The sequence below is a fragment of the Homarus americanus genome, unplaced genomic scaffold (genome assembly GCF_018991925.1).
Source record: "Homarus americanus isolate GMGI-L3 unplaced genomic scaffold, GMGI_Hamer_2.0 scaffold30535, whole genome shotgun sequence".
Taxonomy (NCBI): Eukaryota; Metazoa; Arthropoda; class Malacostraca; order Decapoda; family Nephropidae; genus Homarus; species Homarus americanus.
Genome location: NW_024732440.1, coordinates 11520506 through 11542151, shown reverse-complemented (window position 1 = coordinate 11542151; position 21646 = coordinate 11520506). Strand labels below are relative to the sequence as shown.

At 35.6% G+C, this 21646-nt stretch overlaps 2 protein-coding genes across 5 annotated transcripts in view; both read left to right on the top strand.

Annotated features, from left to right (window-relative positions):
• Window positions 1-21646, top strand: part of LOC121868823 (SUMO-activating enzyme subunit 1-like) — a 97517-nt gene that overhangs the window by 34655 nt on the left and 41216 nt on the right. The window lies entirely within an intron of this gene.
• The window catches only part of LOC121868824 (single-stranded DNA-binding protein, mitochondrial-like), a 33296-nt gene that overhangs the window by 4002 nt on the left and 7648 nt on the right, over window positions 1-21646 (top strand). For 2 of the 4 annotated variants that reach the window (XM_042369788.1, XM_042369789.1), the window contains exon 2: window positions 13971-14091. In XM_042369788.1, coding sequence (XP_042225722.1) covers window positions 13971-14091 — 121 coding nt within the window. Of the gene's footprint in view, window positions 1-13970; window positions 14092-16534; window positions 16597-21646 lie in introns of those variants that run through there. The other 2 variants (XR_006089460.1, XM_042369790.1) reach the window with 2 other exon arrangements.

The following is a 21646-nucleotide window of genomic DNA, read 5'->3' as shown; positions in this document are numbered from 1 at the left end:
GTTCGTTAACCGAGGCACTCGTTAAACGAGGGGTCACTGTAACAATAAAAAAAATTGAAAAGTATATCCGAAAAAAACCAAATTAAAATAATAACAATAAGACAACTCACAGCTAGGCCAGACATCTCACACAATCTTCACTCTTACTACATAATACAGGAAATTACTTTAGAACACATAAAAAAAAGAAAAGAAAAAAAAGAATATACTGTATTGCATTGGTGCATCACTTTATGGGAGGGCAGTCTCGGCCCAACACCACAAGGGGGTGGGCTGAGTAAGGACACATCTCTTCCCAAGATGGCTGCGCCAGCTGACTCCTGGTGCCCAACCTGAATTTTTGCCTGGCCCCAAATTCTTATAAGCTGGGGAAGCTTTCGTATCTCAAAAGTGTGGAGTTAATTTAGGAAATTCGTATAAGCGACTTTTCGTATCTAGAACATTCGTATCATGAAGGATACCTGTATGTGTAGCAAAAAATTTATTATATTACATCATAATTCATATTTGTTGTACTATACTGTACATGACATCTGATGTACAGTGGTCCCTCGGTTAACGAGCACAATCCGTTCCAGCAGGTTGCTCGTTAACCGAAACCATTGTTTCAATGGGTTTTTGGGTAATTGGTTCCAGCTCACAAAAATTGCCTAAATTCAACAAAAAAGGTAGAAAAGTTCACTTACTTTGAGGTGTGTATGTAGAAGGCTCCTGGATGATGATGATGGGAATTAGAATGGGGGTGGAGGAGAAGGGAGAAGAGAAGGCATTGGGGTGGAAGAGAAGTCACCCCATGGCGCCATTTCACCCATAAAATTTTAGTTCTCTTGGTGTAATTCAAGATTATTTTCTTTAACTCAACACTGCACTGCATTATATATTGTCAATATGTAAAATAAATTTCAAAATGACCAATAATTTGCTTGGAAACAGAAAAAAAGCATTTAGTTGAAGAGAGTCTCAAGCAAAATGTTACCTCCACTGAAAACAGAGAGAGACTAACGGCTGTCTGGTGTGTTAACAGGCTGGATGGCACGCCAGAAACTAGTTTCTTTACCTTCAATTATGTTCAATAATTGTTAAAATGACTAAAAAAGTTAATATTAAACTTTTAAAATTATTGAATAGTATAAACTTCTTGATATTTACTAAAATAGTAAGGAATTTAAGCCCTAAAACCAATTACTGTATTGGCGGACTAATACTACAGCTGGTGGACCGCCAAATGCAAGCGAAAACATGTTGAAGTCGGCTCGTAAAAAACTCGTTAATCGAGGGATTGCTCGTTAACCGAAGTTAAGAATCTTATGGAAGGTAAATCGTTAACCGAGGGATCACTGTATTTAGTAAATGGGCAATGAAAATATGCATAATTACATATATCTGATGTCCACTGTGAAAAAGGATAGAGTACAGTACACTAAACCTGAGAATCTGATACATATTATCTTCAATAAACTACTGCAGAAACAGATGGATAACCTTATTTTAGTTAATACAAAGAAGCAAATAAAAGTTCCAGTTGAAAAATCAGATTATCTCTTGCTTTTATTATGACACTATACTTGCTTGGTTCATGAAGGGGAACTGAGGAAGGTTGCATGTTATCTAGCAAGCATGTGCAATTCACCTTTTAACAAGACTGTAGCCCTCTCTTTGGGAATCTAAACCTTCATATTTGTAATTTTAGTTTGACAAATGACTTTAAAAAAAATTTAACATAGACCAATAATATCATACAGTGGTCCCTCAGTTAACGAACACAATTTGTTCCAGAAGGTCATTCGTTAACCGAAACCATTGTTTCAATGGGATTTTGGCTAATTGGTTCCAGCTCACCGAAAATTACATACAAACTAAAAATAAATGCAGTAAAGTACACTTATTTGAGGTGTGCAGGTAGAAGGCTCCTGGTTGATGATGATGATGATGATGGGAATTAGAATGGGGATGGAGGAGAAGGGAGAAGAGAAAGCATTGGGGTGGAAGAGAAGTCACCCCATGCTTCATGTTGCCATTTCACCCATAAAATTTTAGTTCACTTGGTGTAATTCAAGATTATGTTCTTTAAATCAACACTGCACTGCATTATATATTATCAATATGTAAAATAACCTTCAGAATGACCAATAATTGTACTGTAAAAACATAAATAGTTTATGTTCAAGAGGTCTAAAGCAAGATGCTTCCTCCACTGAGCAGGGTCACAAACTGACGCCATTCTGGGCAAGTCAAGTGGCTGTTTGGCGCGCTAAAAACTAATTCCCTGTACTGTACTTCAATTATGTTAAATAATGGTTAAAATGACTAAAAATTTTAATATAAGACTTAGGGAAATTATTGAATGGTACAACCTTCTTGATATTTACTCAAATGGTAACGAATTTAAGCCCCAAAACCAATTACTGTATTGACGGACTAATACTACAGCTGGTGAGCAGACGAAAACATGTTGGGAAAAATTCGTAAGGAATTCGTTAAACCAAAATTTTTTCGTTAACCGAAGTAAAGATTCTTATGGAAGGTAATTCGTTAACCGAGGCGTTCGTTAACCGAGGGACCACTGTGCAGTACAGTACAGTATTAGGATTTCTTGAATGTCATGTACTTTACTTAAAACAACTACAACACTTAGTTCTGGTTCCAGCCAGAGCTTGATACAGTAATGTATGATGGTTCTGGTGCATCCCCATTTTAATGTTATAAATCTGTACTTCATATGTGATGTACAATCAACGACAAAAGTCGTGTCATGAAATTTGGTGAAAACATATGCCGAAGGGTTAAACTTTTGGTGCGCTCTGCCTTGGGGTAGGGGGCCCTTATAATGTTTTACGAGTTATATTTAATCTTCAGACAAAACTGCGACGCGACTTTTGTTTTTGATTGTACAGATGACTGGTAATTAGATGCTAATTTAGAGTAAGGGAATAGTATTCAAGATTGGGTCATCATGGTGTTCAGGTGTGTATGTATCTTTACTAATGCATTTTTTTTTTGGGGGGGGGGGCTAACTTTCTCTATAATAAACATATACTGTACTACAGTACAGACACTCCCTGGTTTACGGAAAGTTTCTGTTCCTGGGCCCTATTCGTACGTGAATTTTTCGGTAAACCGAAAATTGCCCTTCCATAAGGTAAATTATGTACTGTACTGAATCACAGATGGCGTCTCACAATGGGATACGCTCAGCCGCCTTATGCATAATCCTCCACAAATAGTGTTGTTACGCTGTACTATAGTGCATTTTTCACAGTTGAGAAGAGATACCCTGCCCCCTCCTCAAGAATTTCAGCTGATTGGCTGTTGCAAATCTGTCCGATTTCATCCTGAACTAAAGATGTACTTATTACTAAACGAGTTTATTCATAATTGTTGGGATGACTGTTTCTGGCAAAAAAGATATTTAGCTAAATTATATAAATATACATACGCTCATTATTTCAAACATGAGTACGTAGGAAGTTTATAAAAAATCTTATACCTGAATTAAGTGTTAAAACTCTGGTCACAAATTCACGCTTTCGGAGAACGCACTTTATATATAAAGCCACTCCTCGACTTACGACTGGGTTAGGAACCCAAATCCAAGACGTAATTCGAAAATGCTGAAATGATACATAGAAAATCTAAAATGGGTGTCATCTTTTTCTTCTCAGCACCACAAAACTCTCACTTTTAAGCTTGCCAGCCATTTTAAAGGGAATTACAAAAAAAAATTTTGTCAGTACATGCCGATATCACTAACGTCGGGACTCGAAAATAAGTAATTTGAAAATTTTTTGGGTATGACTGGGGCGGTCGTATGTCCTGGTGGTTGTAAGTCGAGTACTGTATGTCGTAAGTCGAGGAGTGGCTGTACTTATTTTAACCCACAATAAGGCATACCAAGAGAAATTACATACAGTGAACCCTCACTTTACGCGGTCAATTGAACCCACGGCGGCCCGCGTAAAGTGAGAAACACGTAAAGTGAAAAACATAACATATGGGATTAATTGAAATAGAGACTGGGCCCACCCCCAAACTCCACTTTTTCAGACACAATACCAACGTTGTAGTAAAAATAACTTCTTAATTTTATGATGGTATGCACACACAATTAATAATTAAGAGAAATATCAATAATATTAGGTTTTTTAACACTTACATTAGTAGAAAAGATGGCTGGGCACACGGGGATGGGGGGTTGGTTCCGAGGCAGAGGGCAGATTATTGGCCCTCACCTGTATCAATTGTATCACTATCCACCACAGAGGCTTGCAGGGCCTCTTTGTCAAACCCCTCAAAGTCCATATAAGTCCATATCCTCACTATCATTATCACTATCACTGACTTGGGCCGGCTGTGGTGAGTGGCGGGTGAAGAACTCGGTAATGTTTTGATGACTGGGCGACCTTGTGCGCACCCTGCTCGCGCTGCTCTCCGCGTAAAAGGGTACACACACCGCGAAAAGTGAGCATTCCGGTTTCGGCAGGGTACCGCGTAAACGTGGAAACGCGTAAAGTGAAACCGCGTAAAGCGGGGGTTTACTGTATCAGTAATACAGTCGGCCCTTAACATACGCGGGGGTTAGGTAACAGAGATACCCATCAATGTTAAAAATTTGTGTACTTTTGCTGCACCCCCCCCCGCCTGAAAAACCCCTGGCCCCCCATGTCCTTATTTACCGTATATACCTGTGTGTAGTTCGAGTTTTTAAGACCAAATTATTTTGCAAAAAATTGGGGGTCGACTCTCTAAGTGGGTAATAGTTTCGTTAGGTTGAAAAATATTTACCAGTAACTACCAGTAAACAATGGAAACGATGTACCAACACACCACCAGCTGTGAGTGTCGGTACAGTTGCCAGGGCAGATCTCTTGCGTCATCATAGCAAGCCCAAAGTAACCAAATGCATGGTATGGTATACACAGGATGATGTAAAACATAAAGTATTAATTTTTTAAAGATTATTTATAGATACTGTACATAAATTTTTGTTCATTACATTTGAAACATCAATCTTTGTTTATTTAATTTGAAACAAAAAAAAACTACGATACCGTATTTCTAAATACCGGGTATTTTCTTTAAATATTACATCACAAGTATATTTTACCTTAACTGTGACTGAATGAATATATTCTCAGAAATAAATATGGAAATGTAATATATTTGCTGAAATGACGTACGTATTACAGTGGAAATTGGGATAAAATCATGACGAAAACGATGACTTTCGCTTTCTTTCGTTGTTCAAAAGATTTTACCGTGGAACAAACCTGTACTGTACATGTACTAAATGATTATGGTACTTAAATTGTTATGTCTATTGCAAATATAGATTGTTTATACAGGTATTCAAATAAATCACTTATCTTACAAGAATCCCAGCAATGTAAGTTATATTCATCCAGGTCGTTTGTGTGGCAAATTATGAGAAGAGCTTAGTCACTCTTAAGTAATGATAAATAAACACGTAGGCCTTCAGCGCCAACTGTCACATCTTATCTCAAATAAATAAACAAACACCACACTCTGTCACGTCACCTCCCCCCCCCATGCTCGCTGGCTACAAAAGATTGGTGATAACTTTATTCTTTAAGGTGTTTATTTTATATAATATCTCAGACTAAAGTTAGGAGATTATAATTTGCCTTGCTGGGATCCTTGCAAGACAGCAAATAATTTGTATATAAACGTCATATATTTTGCTTAAGATATAAAAGTGTAGTACATTAGTGTACAATACTGTGTAGTACATTTTATATTACAGGTACAGTATAAAGTTTTCAACTGTATTTTTGGGTAGATTTACATAAATTTCTTCATTTATTTTCATCCATTTACATGCACACACCGTACTAAAAGAAATAAATGACCTTAGTGCAAAGCTGGAGTGTACATGTACTAATTTCATTACGGTACTAAAATTGTTATGTCTAGTGCAAATTAGAGCATGTTGCTATTCAAATTAATCAGTGTCTTACAAGAATCCCAGCAATGTTAATTATATTCTCCCAGGCCATTTCACTGGCATTTTAAAATGGGAGAAGCGTAGTAGGACTGTTAAATAAACACACAGAGACCTTCGGCTCAAACTGTCAAACATATCACCCCTCGCTGGCTGGCTGGCTCCATCCCTCCCTCCCTCATCTACTCAGCCAGGGGTTTATTTAGGCTTACAGTTTTTATCTTATATAATATCTCAGACTAAATTTAGGCGATTATAATTTGCATTGCTGGAATCCTTGCAAGACAGCCAATAATTTGAATATAAACGTCATATATTTTGCTCAAGAGATAAAAATTGTTGTACATTAGTGTACAGTACTGGTTTTCAGTTAAAAAACTGTTGTATTACAATAATATTCCCTCCTAATTAACTTGAATACATACTTGAATGGAAATATACAATATTTTTGTTGAAACTACCCGCGTTTCAGTGTATGTAAAGTGTAGTAATAATAAATGGTAAACAATTTGCCTTCGGCACTCTGTGTTTCAGGCACGGCGAGCCTCAGTTTATAGGACGTAGAGTGTTTTTACTGAAGGTTTTGTTGTTCCAATACCCTCAAAAACTTGGGTCGACCTATAAACAAGGAATATCATAAATTAACGATTTTTTGGCAAAAAAATCAGGGTCGACCTACAATGCTGATGTCAACACAAGCATGGTTACAGCGAGACTGACTGAGTGAGGGAGCGCGGGGGTGGTGTGTGTGTGTGGGTGGGGTGGTGGGCGGTGTGCAGAGCCGTGCACGATTTGAATGGCGCGCGATTTGAATGTACTTCAATTACTTCAATGTACAGAATATTCCTCCGGCAGGGCAATCCGCGTATTTGCGAATCCGTGTATGCTAAACCCGCGTATATGAAGGGCCAACTTTACTACATTATGCAAAAACTAACATTTTAAAATATCAAAATCACAATGAAATATTACATGGCCATCAGCAGAGGTGGAAAATATGACTGAGAACAACTCTGCTGACGGTTCGAGCGGCCAAGCTCCCTAGTCTGTCACACTTACTTCCCAACTTTCAGGGGTGTGTAATATTTCAATGTGATTCTGATCCTTTAAAATGTTAGTTTTGGCATAATGTAGTATTACTGATACGTAATTTCTCTTGGTATGCCTTATTGTTGTTAAAAATAAGTACAGTGACCCCTCGTTTAACGAACGCCTCGGTTAACGAAATTTTGGTTAACGAACTGCCTTCCATAAGGATCTTCAATTCGGTTAACGAATTTCTTACGAACCGACCTCAACATGTTTTCGCTTGCACTGACCGGGCAACCAGCTTTAGTATCAGTCCGCCAATACATTAATCGGTTCTAGGACTTAAATTCCTTACTATTTTAGTAAATATCAAGAAGTTTATACTATTCAATAATTTTAATAGTTTAATATTCAATTTTTTAGTCATTTTAACAATTATTGAACATAGTTGAAGGTAAAGTGACTACTGTAGTTTAATGCGGGGCATCCAGCCTCTTAACACAGCAAACAGGCGTTAGTCTCTCTCTGTTTTCACTGGAGGTAACATCTTGCTTGAGACTCTCTTCAACTAAATGCTTTTTTTCTGTGTTTCCAAGCAAATTATTGGTCATTTTGAAATATATTTTACATATTGACAATATATAATGCAGTGCAGTGTTGATTTAAGGAAAATAACCTTGAATTACACCAAGAGAGCTAAAAATTTATGGGTGAAATGGCGCCATGGGGTGACTTCTCTTCCACCCCAATGCCTTCTCTTCTTCCTTCTCCTCCACCCCCATTCTAAATCCCATCATCATCATCATCCAGGAGCCTTCTACATGCACACCTCAAAGTAAGTGAACTTTTCTACCATTTTTGTTGAATTTAGGAAATTTTCAGTGAGCTGGAACCAATTACCCAAGAACCCATTGAAACAATGGTTTCGGTTAACGAACTTTTCGGTTAATGAACGACCTTCTGGAACGGATTGAGTTCGTTAACCGAGGGGTCACTGTAAATAGAACAATATAAGTAGCTAACCATTAATGGTAAAAAAAAAAGGTGAGACTGCGTGTGTGTATGTAAGTGCGCACATGTGGAAACATAACGTCATTACTCTACATAAGGGGTATAATTCTCTTTTACGGTATGTTAGACAGGTTTATAATACATTTTTATTATTTTAATATACCGGTAATCTTAATTTGAATCCAGCTTGCCAAACGTAAGTTTCAGTATAAAATAATTAGTGGTAAGACCTTGTGAGTGGCTTACGATGTTTCCATCACCACTCTTGACAAACTAAACCACAATATTTAAGAGGTAAGAATTTTATACTTGGTGGTTTAGACGACCCCCTAACTTTGGGCAGATTTTTTTAATGTTCAAATTCCGTCTTATAAGCCGAGATATACGGTATATATATACAGTATACAGTATTACCCCGCCTAATGCGGTTTCACTTAGCGCGTTTTACCATATACGCGGTGCCTTGCCAGAGCTGAACTTTCACTTAACGCGGGTTTTTTCCACATATACGCGGTGAGTGTCCGGCTCGAGAGCTATTTTTAGATTTGCCCCACCCGCCACCCTGCCTGACTGCCTGTTTTAGCTCATAAAATTCATACAAATTACCCAGCCAGAATATAATTTACATTGCTGGAATTCTTACAATTTGGTGATCATTTTGAATATAAACATCATAGATTTTGCATTAGACATACAAATTTTAGATATAAAGTTTATTCTGAGTAAATATGTTATTTTTTGTGCAAAATATATGACATTTGTATTCAAAATATTCCTGGGCTTTCAAGGAATCCAGCAATGTCAATTATATTATCCTAACTTTAGTTTGAGGTATTATTTATTACTAAAAAGGTAAATATTCTGGTGTTCCCACACATCTGGTGGGACGGTTGGTGGGGGGTGGGGGGGAGGAAGGGACCGACCGACCATCTGTTACCGTGTGAAGAATATTTTTTTTTTTATGAACTGAAGATATTTGTTTTAGCTCATAAAATTCATACAAATTACCCGGTCAGAATATAATTTACATTGCTGGAATTCTTATAATTTGATGATCATTTTGAATATAAACATCATAGATTTTGCATTAGACATACAAATTTTAGATATAAAGTTTATTCTGAGTAAATATGTTATTTTTTGTGCAAAATATATGACATTTGTATTCAAAATATTCTTGGGCTTTCAAGGAATCCAGCAATGTCAATTATATTATCCTAACTTTAATCTGAGGTATTATTTAATACTAAATGTTAAAAACTCTTGAAGGGAGGATTGGTGGAGGGTTGGGACTGACCACGCGGTTGGAAGAGGGGGGGAGGCAAGTTGGGGTACTTTGATTGACAGATAGTGTTGTGAAGAATATTTTTTTTTTTATTAACTGAAGATATTTGTTTTAGCTCATAAAATTCATACAAATTACCCGGCCAGAATATAATTTACATTGCTGGAATTCTTACAATTTGGTGATCATTTTGAATATAAACATATAGATTTTGCATTAGACATACAAATTTTAGATATAAAGTTTACTCTGAGTAAATATGTTATTTTTTGTGCAAAATATATGACATTTGCATTCAAAATATTCCTGGTCTTACAAGGAATCCAGCAATGTCAATTGTATTATCCTAACTTTAGTTTGAGGTATTATTTATTAAAATTTAGTGGTTTCCCCCCAAAAATTTCTCAGAGAGGGAAGAACCAGCAGTGTTGTGTGAGAAGAGGGGGAGGGAGTTGAGTCCATTATTTGAATGGACATTAACTTGGCACTGTATTTCTCTATTTCTCTTAAGTATTAATTGTGTGCATGTACCATCATAAAATTAAGATGTTATTTTTATTAGAACATAGGTATTGTGTCGGAAAAAGTGGAGTTTGGGGATGGGCCAGTTTCTATTGGAATTAATCCCATATGTTCTGTTGTTCACTTAGCGCGGTTTTCACTTAACACAGTACCCTCTGGGTTTTATTGACCGTGTTAAGTGGGGTACAACAATATATATATATATATATATAATATATATATATATATATATATATATATATATATATATATATATATATATATATATATATATATATATATATATATATATATATATATATATATATATATATATATATATATATATATATATATATATATATATATATTTCATGTAGATCCACCTCATGTTTTTAAGGTCACCCTGTATATTTAAGCCTCTCTCTGTCCATGTAATCCAGTTGCCTCTGAAGATGTCTTGAATAAAACCCAACTAAGAATGTCTGTTGTTTCCTTTTCCGTGTGATTTTATCAATATATATATATATATATATATATATATATATATATATATATATATATATATATATTATATATATATATATATATATATATATATATATATATATATATTATATATATATATATATATATATATATATATATATATATATATATATATATATATATATATATATATATATTTTTTTTTTTTTTTTTCATTAGCAATAAAGCACGCGGACTTCACACAATCAACACCTCAACCCGCCAGGTTGAACCCACGCCCACAAGCCTATGACTGTGACGAGGCACGCTAACCGCTGAGACCACCAGGATAAAGCAGTCCTAGACTTTGTTATATTCACAAGCCTGTTCAACAGAGCTTATGGCGTGAACCTCTAATGGGGACCACCAATTATCCTTAGGTGGTGAGCGGTTCGCGTTCCCGGTACGATCAAGGCTTGTGGTCGTGGGTTCGAATCACCTGGCGGGTTGGCGTGACCCAGTGCTAATGAATCCTCGTGTTTGAGCGGATTTGGTAAAACGTTACTCTGACCACCTAAGTGATACGGGTGGTCCCATTAGAGGTTCACGCAGCTCATTGAACAGGCTTTGTGTGAAATATAACAAAGTCTATGACTGCTTTTAGTATCCTGGTGGTCAGCCAGTTAGCGTTCCCAGTCACAGTCATAGGCTTGTGGGCGTGGGTTGAATCCTGGCGGGTTGAGGTGTTGATTGTGTATATATATATATATATATATATATATATATATATATATATATATATATATATATATATATATATATATATATATATATATATATATATATATATATATATATATATATATATATATATATATATATATATATATATATATATATATATATATATATATATATATATATAGTATATATATATATAATATATATATATATATATATATATATATATATATATATATATATATATATATATATATATATATATATATATATATATATATATATATATATATATATATATATATATATATATATATATATGACAGTGGAATTGAAAAACATAAGTATAATGGGGGAGCAGTACAACCTGGGTTGTACAGTAATAAGGTTGAACAAGAGGACAGCTGCCAGGATTATGTCTAGTTGGCAATTATGTTTATTGCAATGGTAATTACTAGGGCCCGGATAGTTATGCATTTGCATATTTCATATGCAAATGCATATTTTGCGTGATTTCTATGATAAGTGCATATTACCTAGATAACTGCATATAAATGCATATTTTGGTAAAATATTCATCTGGCAGTATCTCTTTGTTGCCACTGAATGAGCACACGTGGTACTGGGAGGTGAGGTGAGGTGTGGTTAGGTGAAGTGACGTGAGGTCACGTCGCTTTAATCTGTCGTTTCCACACCTGGTCATGACTCATTGGACTAGTGAGTTAGTCAGTCAGGAGCAGTGCTGCTGTGTGGAGCTACTCTGTTCTGCTGCTCGTGAAAATGCCGAAAGTACAAAGAAACCAAAATGAAGTGCTGAGATCATATGTAAAGGAATTTGATGCATTTACTACTGATGGAAGTGAAAAAAGTCAGTCAGATACTGTCTGGTGATGCTATTATTGACGAGACGGTACAGCCACTCACTATGTCAGACCTCCTATGTATGAAACATGCACCAATCGTCTCGTGTGATGTAGAAAGGGTGTTCTCAGAATATAAAGCTATGCTGACAGACAACAGGCGGGATTTTAACTTTGAGAACTTACGCCACCATGTCATCATCAAATGCAACCACAATCTGTAATGTCTGAAAATATGTCAGTCTATAATGTAAATACATGTTCATATATATTTTTTGAAGCACTTTCACATATATATGTTAAATACATTACGTATATTGCTTAATAAACATTAACATTAGTTTATATTAACTATTTTGTTTCCGTATAACCTGCATTCTTGGCTTTATAAGCGATATTTTTTAGTGCATATAAATGCATATTTCCCCTGTTTTAGTGCATATTTGCATGCATATTTCATGGTTTTTTAGTGCATAACTATCCGGGCCCTAGTAATTACTTATTTATTTACATGATAATTTCCGCTAAAACGGTTTTGATGGTACAATAAAAGCAGGTACTGTAAATATAGTAAGTGTTACAAGAAATATTAATACTTCGACGACAGATATTTTTTTAGAGATGATTTAAAGGAAGGGAGCCTAATCTTTGCTCGGATGGGTGGGGGTAAGTTGTTCCACACCTTCACACCGTAATATTTTATGGAGGTCTGGGACTGAGAGGAGCGCATGGGGGTGGTCTTAGTAGCTCTGGGTGCCTTAAGCTGTATCTCTGATTATTCTGGAACTGGAAATAATTATTGTCAAGCAAGTGATTGATAGCTTTGTAAACAAAGAGGGCACAGCAGTAAGTGTTAATATCCTCAAATTTAAAAAATTTCAATATAGCAAATTTTTCGTTTGTGTGGTCTGTTTTTTCAAGTAGGTGATTGTCCGTACAACTCTCTTTTGTGCAGTAACCAGAGATTGTGTTTTTGAAGAGCCAGAGGCCCCCCATAGTGTGTGACAGTGTATCAGGTGTTGGTAAACAAGATCATGATAGATTTCTTTACAGCAGCCAATCAGCTGTAACTCTTTAGGAGGGGGCAGATCATCTGTTCTCAGCTGGGAAAAAAATCTTGCATAACCCCAAAACTTTTATAATGGGACTTATGGGAGGCCTTCTGTATACTGTACTTGAATTTCTGTAAACCAAGTGTTCTGTAACCCGGGGAGTGTCTGTATTCTGTACATACATTGTGTTTGACAAATAGCAAGCATGTACTCTTATACCTTAGTTATTTTTGTCTGTAAGAAGTTTTACTTGGGCTATTGGGCTAATTTTTATTGTTTGTGTTCATGGAAATCGCCTTGGCTATGCAGACTATATATCAGAGCTAGGGTATGGCTAATGATTAGGGAAAACATGTGTGTAAGTTAAGAATGGGAACAAGTAGAACGTAGTAGGTAGTAGGCAGTTACCAAACAGGGAGGTACTACCGCCTGGGAAGATATTGGAAGCATAATGTATTGTCTAATAGTAGACCCTGCTGCCATGTGACATCACAAAAATTGTGACCAAGTCCCAGGTTTCTAATCTGACTTTCTGCCTCATTTACACACAATTGCAGGGTCTCAATTATTATTTCTCTTACTATTGACAACACAACATACATATACAGTATTGTTTCTCACTTTTGATCTTTTTTTCATTTTTGTCTCTTTGTGGTTATTTATTGTTATTATTAGTGTTTTTATTTTTAGTTTATTTTCTATTTTCTATATTTTATTATAAATTTTATTGACAACGAATTATTATTATTATGATTATTAAATTCCCCCCCCCCGCCTCCCCCGATGTGTGTCAGTAACCTGTGCCCGGGTGGGCTATTCCTTGTTAAAATAAAAAAATATATGTCTGATTCCAACTTATTATTTCCTCTCTTCTTTAAAATTTTTCTGTCACAATCAGTTTTATATCAATGAGAAGAATAGATATACTGTACTGTGTTGAACAGAGGGAATAATTTTTGTTTTAGGTTTTCTTAAAATTTTAACTGAAATGTTATACAGTACAGCAATACTTGTATATTTTTCATCTTATATGATTTATTAGTTACGTAATCTTTGTCATTCAGATATCTGCAGTGGGTCGTTCTGTGTCCAGTATCTGGGGCAATAGAATGTTTCAGACATCTGGTCTTAAACTCTCTGAAAATGATGGACTTCAGACACAGAGAGTGGAGAGGCTCGAGAAAAGTAAGTCTACTCTGCCTGTTGGATTTAATTTGAGGATGCAACACATGTCGAGAGATTCATGTACTATATGACTGAAAACAAGGTTAAGAATTTTTTTTTGTAAGTACAGTAAAGAAATAAAAAATAAAATCTCACAAATTCAAAAATCTCAGGACCAAGAGTTTTTTCCCAAATACAGTGACCCCTCCGTTAACGAACTCAATCCGTTCCAGAAGGTCGTTCGTTAACCGAAAAGTTCGTTAACCGAAACCATTGTTTCAATGGGTTTTTGGGTAATTGGTTCCAGGTCACTGAAAATTTCCTAAATTCAACAAAAATGGTAGAAAAGTTCACTTACTTTGAGGTGTGTATGTAGAAGGCTCCTGGATGATGATGGGATTTAGAATGGGGGTGAAGGAGAAGGAAGAAGAGAAGGCATTGGGGTGGAAGAGAAGTCACCCCCATGGCGCCATTTCACCCATAAAATTTTAGCTCTCTGGTGTAATTCAAGATTATTTTCTTTAAATCAACACTGCACTGCATTATATATTGTCAATATGTAAAATATATTTCAAAATGACCAATAATTTGCTTGGAAACACAGAAAAAAAGCGTTTAGTTGAAGAGAGTCTCAAGCAAGATGTTACCTCCAGTGTAAACAGAGAGAGACTAACTCCTGTTTGCTGTGTTAAGAGGCTGGATGCCGCGCATTAAACTAGTCACTTTATCTTCAATTATGTTCAATATTGTTAAAATGACTAAAAAATTGAATATTAAACTTTTAAAATTATTGAATAGTATAAACTTCTTGATATTTACTAAAATAGTAAGGAATTTAAGCCCTAGAACCGATTAATGTATTGGCGGACTGATACTAAAGCTGGTTGCCCGGTCAGTGCAAGCGAAAGCATGTTGAGGTCGGTTCATAAGAACTTCGTTAACCAAATTTTTTTTCGTTAACCGAATTGAAGATCCTTATGGAAGGCAGTTCGTTAATCAAAATTACGTTAACCGAGGTGTTCGTTAAACAAGGGGTCACTGTAATGTGCAGTACAATACAGGAAGTCCCGGGCCTATGAACTGGTTATGTTCATGGACCCTGTTCGAAAGTCAATCTGTTTGTAACTTGGAACAATATTAATTCCATAGGTTAGGTTAAAGCACATCCTTGTCCATAAAAAAACAATAATATCCCACTCATAGTTAGTAGATAGCTATTAAACAGGGAGGTACTACAGTAGGGTCGGGATACATAGCGACTTCATATAACGATTTTTTATATCGCGGCCACCCAAATTATCGACATTTTCCTGTATACAGTTTAGCGATATTTTTTTTTATTTCACGAGGGAAATTGGCAGGAAATATATCAAATTTATCACGACTACCAAAATTAGCGAAATTTTCCAATATACTGCATAGCATAAATTTATTTACAGTAGACTCACACCTTAGTGGGGTTATGTTCCTGGGACCCCACATAAAGCCCAAAACCGTATAAAGTCAGAAACACTCCTAAAAATCCCACCCCCAAAATACGAGTTAAAAAACTGTACAGTACAGTACTGTACATTAAAAGACTAAAAATTTTATCACTTATACAAAATATATGATGTCTATATTCAAATTATTCATTGTCTTGCAAAGATTCCAGCAATGCAATTTATATTCTGCTAACTTTAGTTTGTGATATTTTATAAGATAAAAACTTTAAGCCTAAAACCTCTTTCAATCTTGCCAGAAGTGGAGGGGGAGTTGGTGTATTATGACAGCTAGCCCAGCAGCCGGCCAAAGTTACCTAATGGTATTTATTTATCTGTCGTATTGGGGGAGTTTACATTTTGCTCTCATAAAATGTCAATGAATTGACTTAGGAGAATATAATTAACATTGCTGGAATTCTTGTAAGATAGTTATTAAATTGAATATAAACATGCGATATTTGCACTAAACATAAACAAAAATTTAATACTGTAATTTAGTACATTTTAGTACAAAGGACTAAAATTTTTATCTCTTGTTCAAAATATATGATGTCTATATTCAAATTATTCTCTGTCTTGCAAGGATTCCAGCAATGCAATTTATATTCTGCTAACTATTTTCCCCATTGATTACATGTAATTATATATCGCACTTTAGTATACGTATAGCGAACATCCTTGGACCCTATCTCGCGATATATCCCAACCCTACTGTACCACCTGGGAAGATATTGGAAGCATAATTTAGTTGTCTAATGGTAGACCCTGCTGCCATATGGTACCACAGAAATTGTGACTTAGTCCCAGGTTTCTAATCTGACTTTCTGCCTCATTTACACACAATTGCAGGGTCTCACTTGTTTCCCTTAGTTTGACAACATACCATACATACAGGTACAGGTATATCATTTCTATCTCTCTTTTCATATTAATTTTTTTTATTTATGGCTCATTATTTTATTATTTTATTCGTATTACAGGTTGTACCCCTCTAGTCCGGCAACCTCGGGACCTGACCGGTGCCGGACCATGGAAATTTCCGGACCATGGAAATTCACCTTTTTCCTGGATAGATAGTGACTTGTGCTTACGCTTGGAAGCACTAGCACCACTTTCTCTGCTTCATGGTCTCTTTGAAGACATATTGAAGGGTTAAATGTCGTACAGTAGCTTCTCAAATTTCGCGAGTTTTTAATTCGACGTTTTCTATTTGAACACACAAAAAAACAACACATTTAAAAATTTTGACGGCGGAAACTCGAATTTCGACGGGTTTGAACGGCCCACCAACATTCAGACGACGTGCACAATCATGTAAACAGCGTCATTTCTCTTATGTACAAAAGATTCATTATTGTTTATTACTGAAAGTCTTTTTGATTGAATTAATGTTTGTGTGTGCAAAATGAGCAATACAATTCATTAATAATACGTAGAATATTAAAACACGAGGAAATGAGACAGCATTGTTTTCGTTGATTACAAAACCAGTGACTGACTGGTTCTACATATAAAACCGAAGAAAATAAGACCCTGGTTGTAGCTGTTGTAAAATAAATGTGGTTGGTTGTAGCTGTAGTAAAATAAATATGGTTGTTTTAAGTAATGTTATTTAATGTTAATAAATGGAACAATAGAAGTAGCTAACGATAATGGTAAAGAAAAAAAGAGATCATGTATGTAAGTGCGCACACGTGAAAACATATCGTCATTACTTTACATAAGAATATGAAAACAACTCTTATTTACTGTTCATATATATTTTAATTAATGTTTCTGAATTTGTTTTTATTGAATTAATGTTTGTGTGTGCAAAATTAACAATACAATTTATTAATAATACGTGGAATATTAAAACACACGAGGAGACGAGACGGCTGCCGGCATTGTTTTTGTTAAAGCTTACAAAACCAGTGACTGATTGGTTCTACATTTAAAACTGAAGAAAATAAGACCCTGATTGTATCTGTAGTAAAATTAATGTAAAAATATTAATATGGTTGTTTGAAGTACCTGTAATGTTATTTAATGTTAATAAATGGAACAATATAAGTAGCTATCCATTCATGGTAAAAAAAAAAAGTGAGACTGCGTGTGTGTATGTAAGTGCGCACATGTGAAAACATATCGTCATTACTCTACATAAGAATATGAAAGCAACACTTATTTACTGCTCATGTATATTGAAGGGTTAAACGTTGTACTCTGTATAGACAAGCATAGAGAGAGAGAGAGAGCAGCCGAATTGCCGGATGTAAACAAACCTTAATTTCCCGCGGCTTTGTTGTTGTTTTTTTAACGGGGATTAGCCCACCCGGGCATAGGTCACTGACCCACATTGGGGCCTGAGGGGCAAAAATTTAATACTCCTGTAATAATAATAATAATAATTCAGATAAGTAAAAAAAAAAAAACCTGCCTACCTACCAATTGGACAAACTAAAATCGTTCCGGACCACGGGAGTTTCCGGACCACAGAATGCCGGACTAGAGAGGTACAACCTGTATTAATATTTTTTTATAATTATTTATTTTTATTAATTTTATTATTACCCTGTATTATCATCGTCATCATTATTATTTTATTATATTTTTGCCCCCAGGCCTTGATGTGGGTCATTATAAAATGACCTGTGCCCGTGTGGGCTAATGCAGCTCTTCTTCCTACAATCATTCGCAAGGATGTTGAACGGGCTGAAAGCTTATCCAACACTATGATTACTTTCTTTTTTCCTTATCCGCACAAGTATCGTTGGCGTTGATTTATGGTCCGCGGACACAATGTTTTCTCTCTGTTCACATTAGGTTAAGATACAGACCTATCTGCCATGAATCTGAGGTGGGGGATGACCTGTACTTCTCTTCCTGTAAACTCTGTAACTGTCCCAATGCTAACACCCTTCAACACTACTGTATTGCCTTGACTGTTCCACTGTCAGGGACCTCCTTCCAAAGGGAGAGTCACCACCTACTTATTCATAATAATTTAGATTTAATTCTTGTACGCTACCCACGCTTTGGTAGGTGTTAACTCCGATTGTCCTTAAATCATATCAATATTGTCTCCCTATCACAAGTCATAGCGTGTCCTGCGAGACACGAGTTCCAATGTATTAGTGTCTTGTGACGAGGCTTGTTGCCCCCTGGTGTGTAATAAATAATAGGCCCAGTGTGACTAAACAGATACTCACAAGCAGCAAATGCAGGTAGTGGGTGTTAGGCGAGAGATAAGTCACATAATGATGGGAAAAACCTCAGTAGCTCCATTCCATCCCCTGGGCATGCCAAGCAGCTATCAAGCTCCTTCAGTTGAGGAGTTTGTGGATGATTGTTACCTTCATGGTGATGAATCTAAAGACTCACCATGAACTGTCCCCTTAATTGGGGTGTGGTTGTTGTGATGTCACTTTTTAATTCTAATTGAAGAGTGGCTGAATTTTTCGCACCACATAAAATTGGGCGAGTGCTGGGTGTAGGCAGTGGTATTTAGTTATTTCAAAGGATTTATAAATATACGCAGTCTCACACATAATGTATAGATACAGGCTTATATCCAAGATGAAATTATGTAAAGCATTTTATAATCACAACCTCTTTAAAATTCTTTTTAGATACAGTTACTGTACAGTGATATCTACGTTAGCCAGAATAATTGGTGCAGAGCACTTCCGGGAATAAGAGATTTCCGGGTAACGAGACAACTCTCTCAAAGCCTGAAAAAATCTCTCGTCCCCGAAATTTTCCGGGTAACAGAAAAATGTTCTCGGAACTTCCAGAAATTGCCCATTACATCATCTCTCGAACCCGGAAAAATATTCTCCATCCACAGAATTATTTTTTCTTGAATTTCCGGAAATTGCGCCTGCTTTTCATCCCCCCTCCCCGGAATTTTCTGGTTATTGGGAAAATGTTCTCAGAATTTTCCGGAAAATTATGGTTTGGGGAACGATTTTCAGAGAAAATTTCAATTCCGGCTAGCAGAGAGTTCCGGGTTTGAGGGATTCTGGCTTTATATGTAAAGAGCACCTGACATCTAATAGGAAGACCAAGCCCCTGAAGGAAAGGTGGGGGAGAAGAGAAGGGATTTGATGGGGTAGGGGGCTGATGGACACAAGTGATCATGGTGTTGGATGGATATATTTTCAGCCTGTTCACTATCCCTGCAATGGATTGTAGGAAGAAAAGCGGCTGAATGTATTCTCTTTCGGTAGGTCATGCTGGGCTTATATTTAGGCCTAAAAGATCCTGATTGGACAGCCATAATTTTGAGAATCAGTTATTGATTAATCTTAATAGAAAGATTTACAAGTAAACACGTGTAACGCTATGTTTTATTTTTATTTTAGTTAACTACTTCTTTTCTTTTCTTTTCTTTTATTTACTGTGGAGTTATATTAATATTTGAGACAATTAATAATTATTTTTTTTTACTTTTTACTTTCAGTACATGAGTACTTTATGACGGAGATACTTTTTTACTTCTACTTGAGTATATTGAACTTTGGATACTTTACTTCAACTTGAGTAAAATTTTGCTAATGTAACAATACTTTTACTTAAGTAACAAAGTCCGGTACTTTTTACAACTCTGGTCATATGTCTTCAAATATGTTTGAAAATGGTTCAGTCAAGATGTGATTTACGAACCCGCACTACGTACTGTAGTAACATATTAATGACCACATTTGTTTGTCTCAAGATCCAAGACACGAACTGTATGAACAAGACATTTTACGTGTTGACAGTGCAGGTGGTAGGGGAGATGGAGCAGGATAACCAACTATTTCGATATTTTCATTTAAATGATCTACATGACATTTTATACACCCCTGAATTTCTAAGTATGAAATGTTTCATAAAAAATAAGAAAATCATCGCTCGTTCGTCAAGCACGTTTGACTTAGACTGAATAAAATATTTCATTCACACTTGGTTTCTCAAACATGTGGCCTTAGTAACATGTGGTAAGCCTGGCATTACAAGGCTTGCTTAGTTTGTGATTCTTATTTTATAATAATTTCAATCATACTTTCAAGAATAAAGTTTTGTGAGGGGTCTTTAGTAAACATAATTACAGTCATGCTCCGGTTAACGTCCTAGATATGTTCTTGGAAACGTGACGTTAACCGAAATGGACGTTGTCCGATCATCACATAAACTTTTTATTTATACATATGTGTATGTGGAATACTATATACGTACATATACACTTTTACTCTTAAATCACTACTGTAATGTGATACAGGTGATTAATTTTTATCTCTTGTGCAAAATACATGACGTTTATAATTAAAATTATTCACTGTTTTACAAGGATTCCAGCAACGCCAGCAGATGGGGGAGAGAGAGCGAGCGAGGGGGCGTGGAGGGAGGGGAGGTAGTATGTTTGACAGTTGGCACAGGCCCAGGTCTAACGCGTGTATATTTATCAGTTCTTAAGTGACTAAGCTTCTCTCTTATAAAAAGCCAGTGAAATGACCTGGGTGAATATAATTAACATAGCTGGGATTCTTGTAACATACTGATTAATTTGAATATAAACATGCTATAATTTGCACTAGACAAAACAATTTTAGTACTGTAATCAAATTAGTACATGTGCACTCCAGCTTTGCACTAAGAAATCTATGTAAATCTACCCAAAAATACAGTTGGAAAAACTTTTTTATAAAATGTACTACAGTACTGTACACTAATGTACAACAATTTTTATCTCTTGAGCAAAATATATGACGTTTATATTCAAATTATTGGCTGTCTTGCAAGGATTCCAGCAATGCAAATTATGATCTCGTAACTTTAGTCTGAGATATTATATAAAATAAAAACTGTAAGCCTAAAAGATTCTCTCATTTTAAAATGCCAGTGATATGACCTAGGAATATATAATTAACATAGCTGGGATTCTTGTAAGATACTGATTTATTTGAATGTAAACATGTTGTAATTCGCACTAGACATAACAATTTTAGTACCGTAATCAAATTAGTACATGTGCAGTCCATCTTTGCACTAATTTATTTTACTTTTATTTTAGTATGGTGTGTGAATGGAAATAGGTGAAAATAAATGAAGAAATTTATGTAAATCTA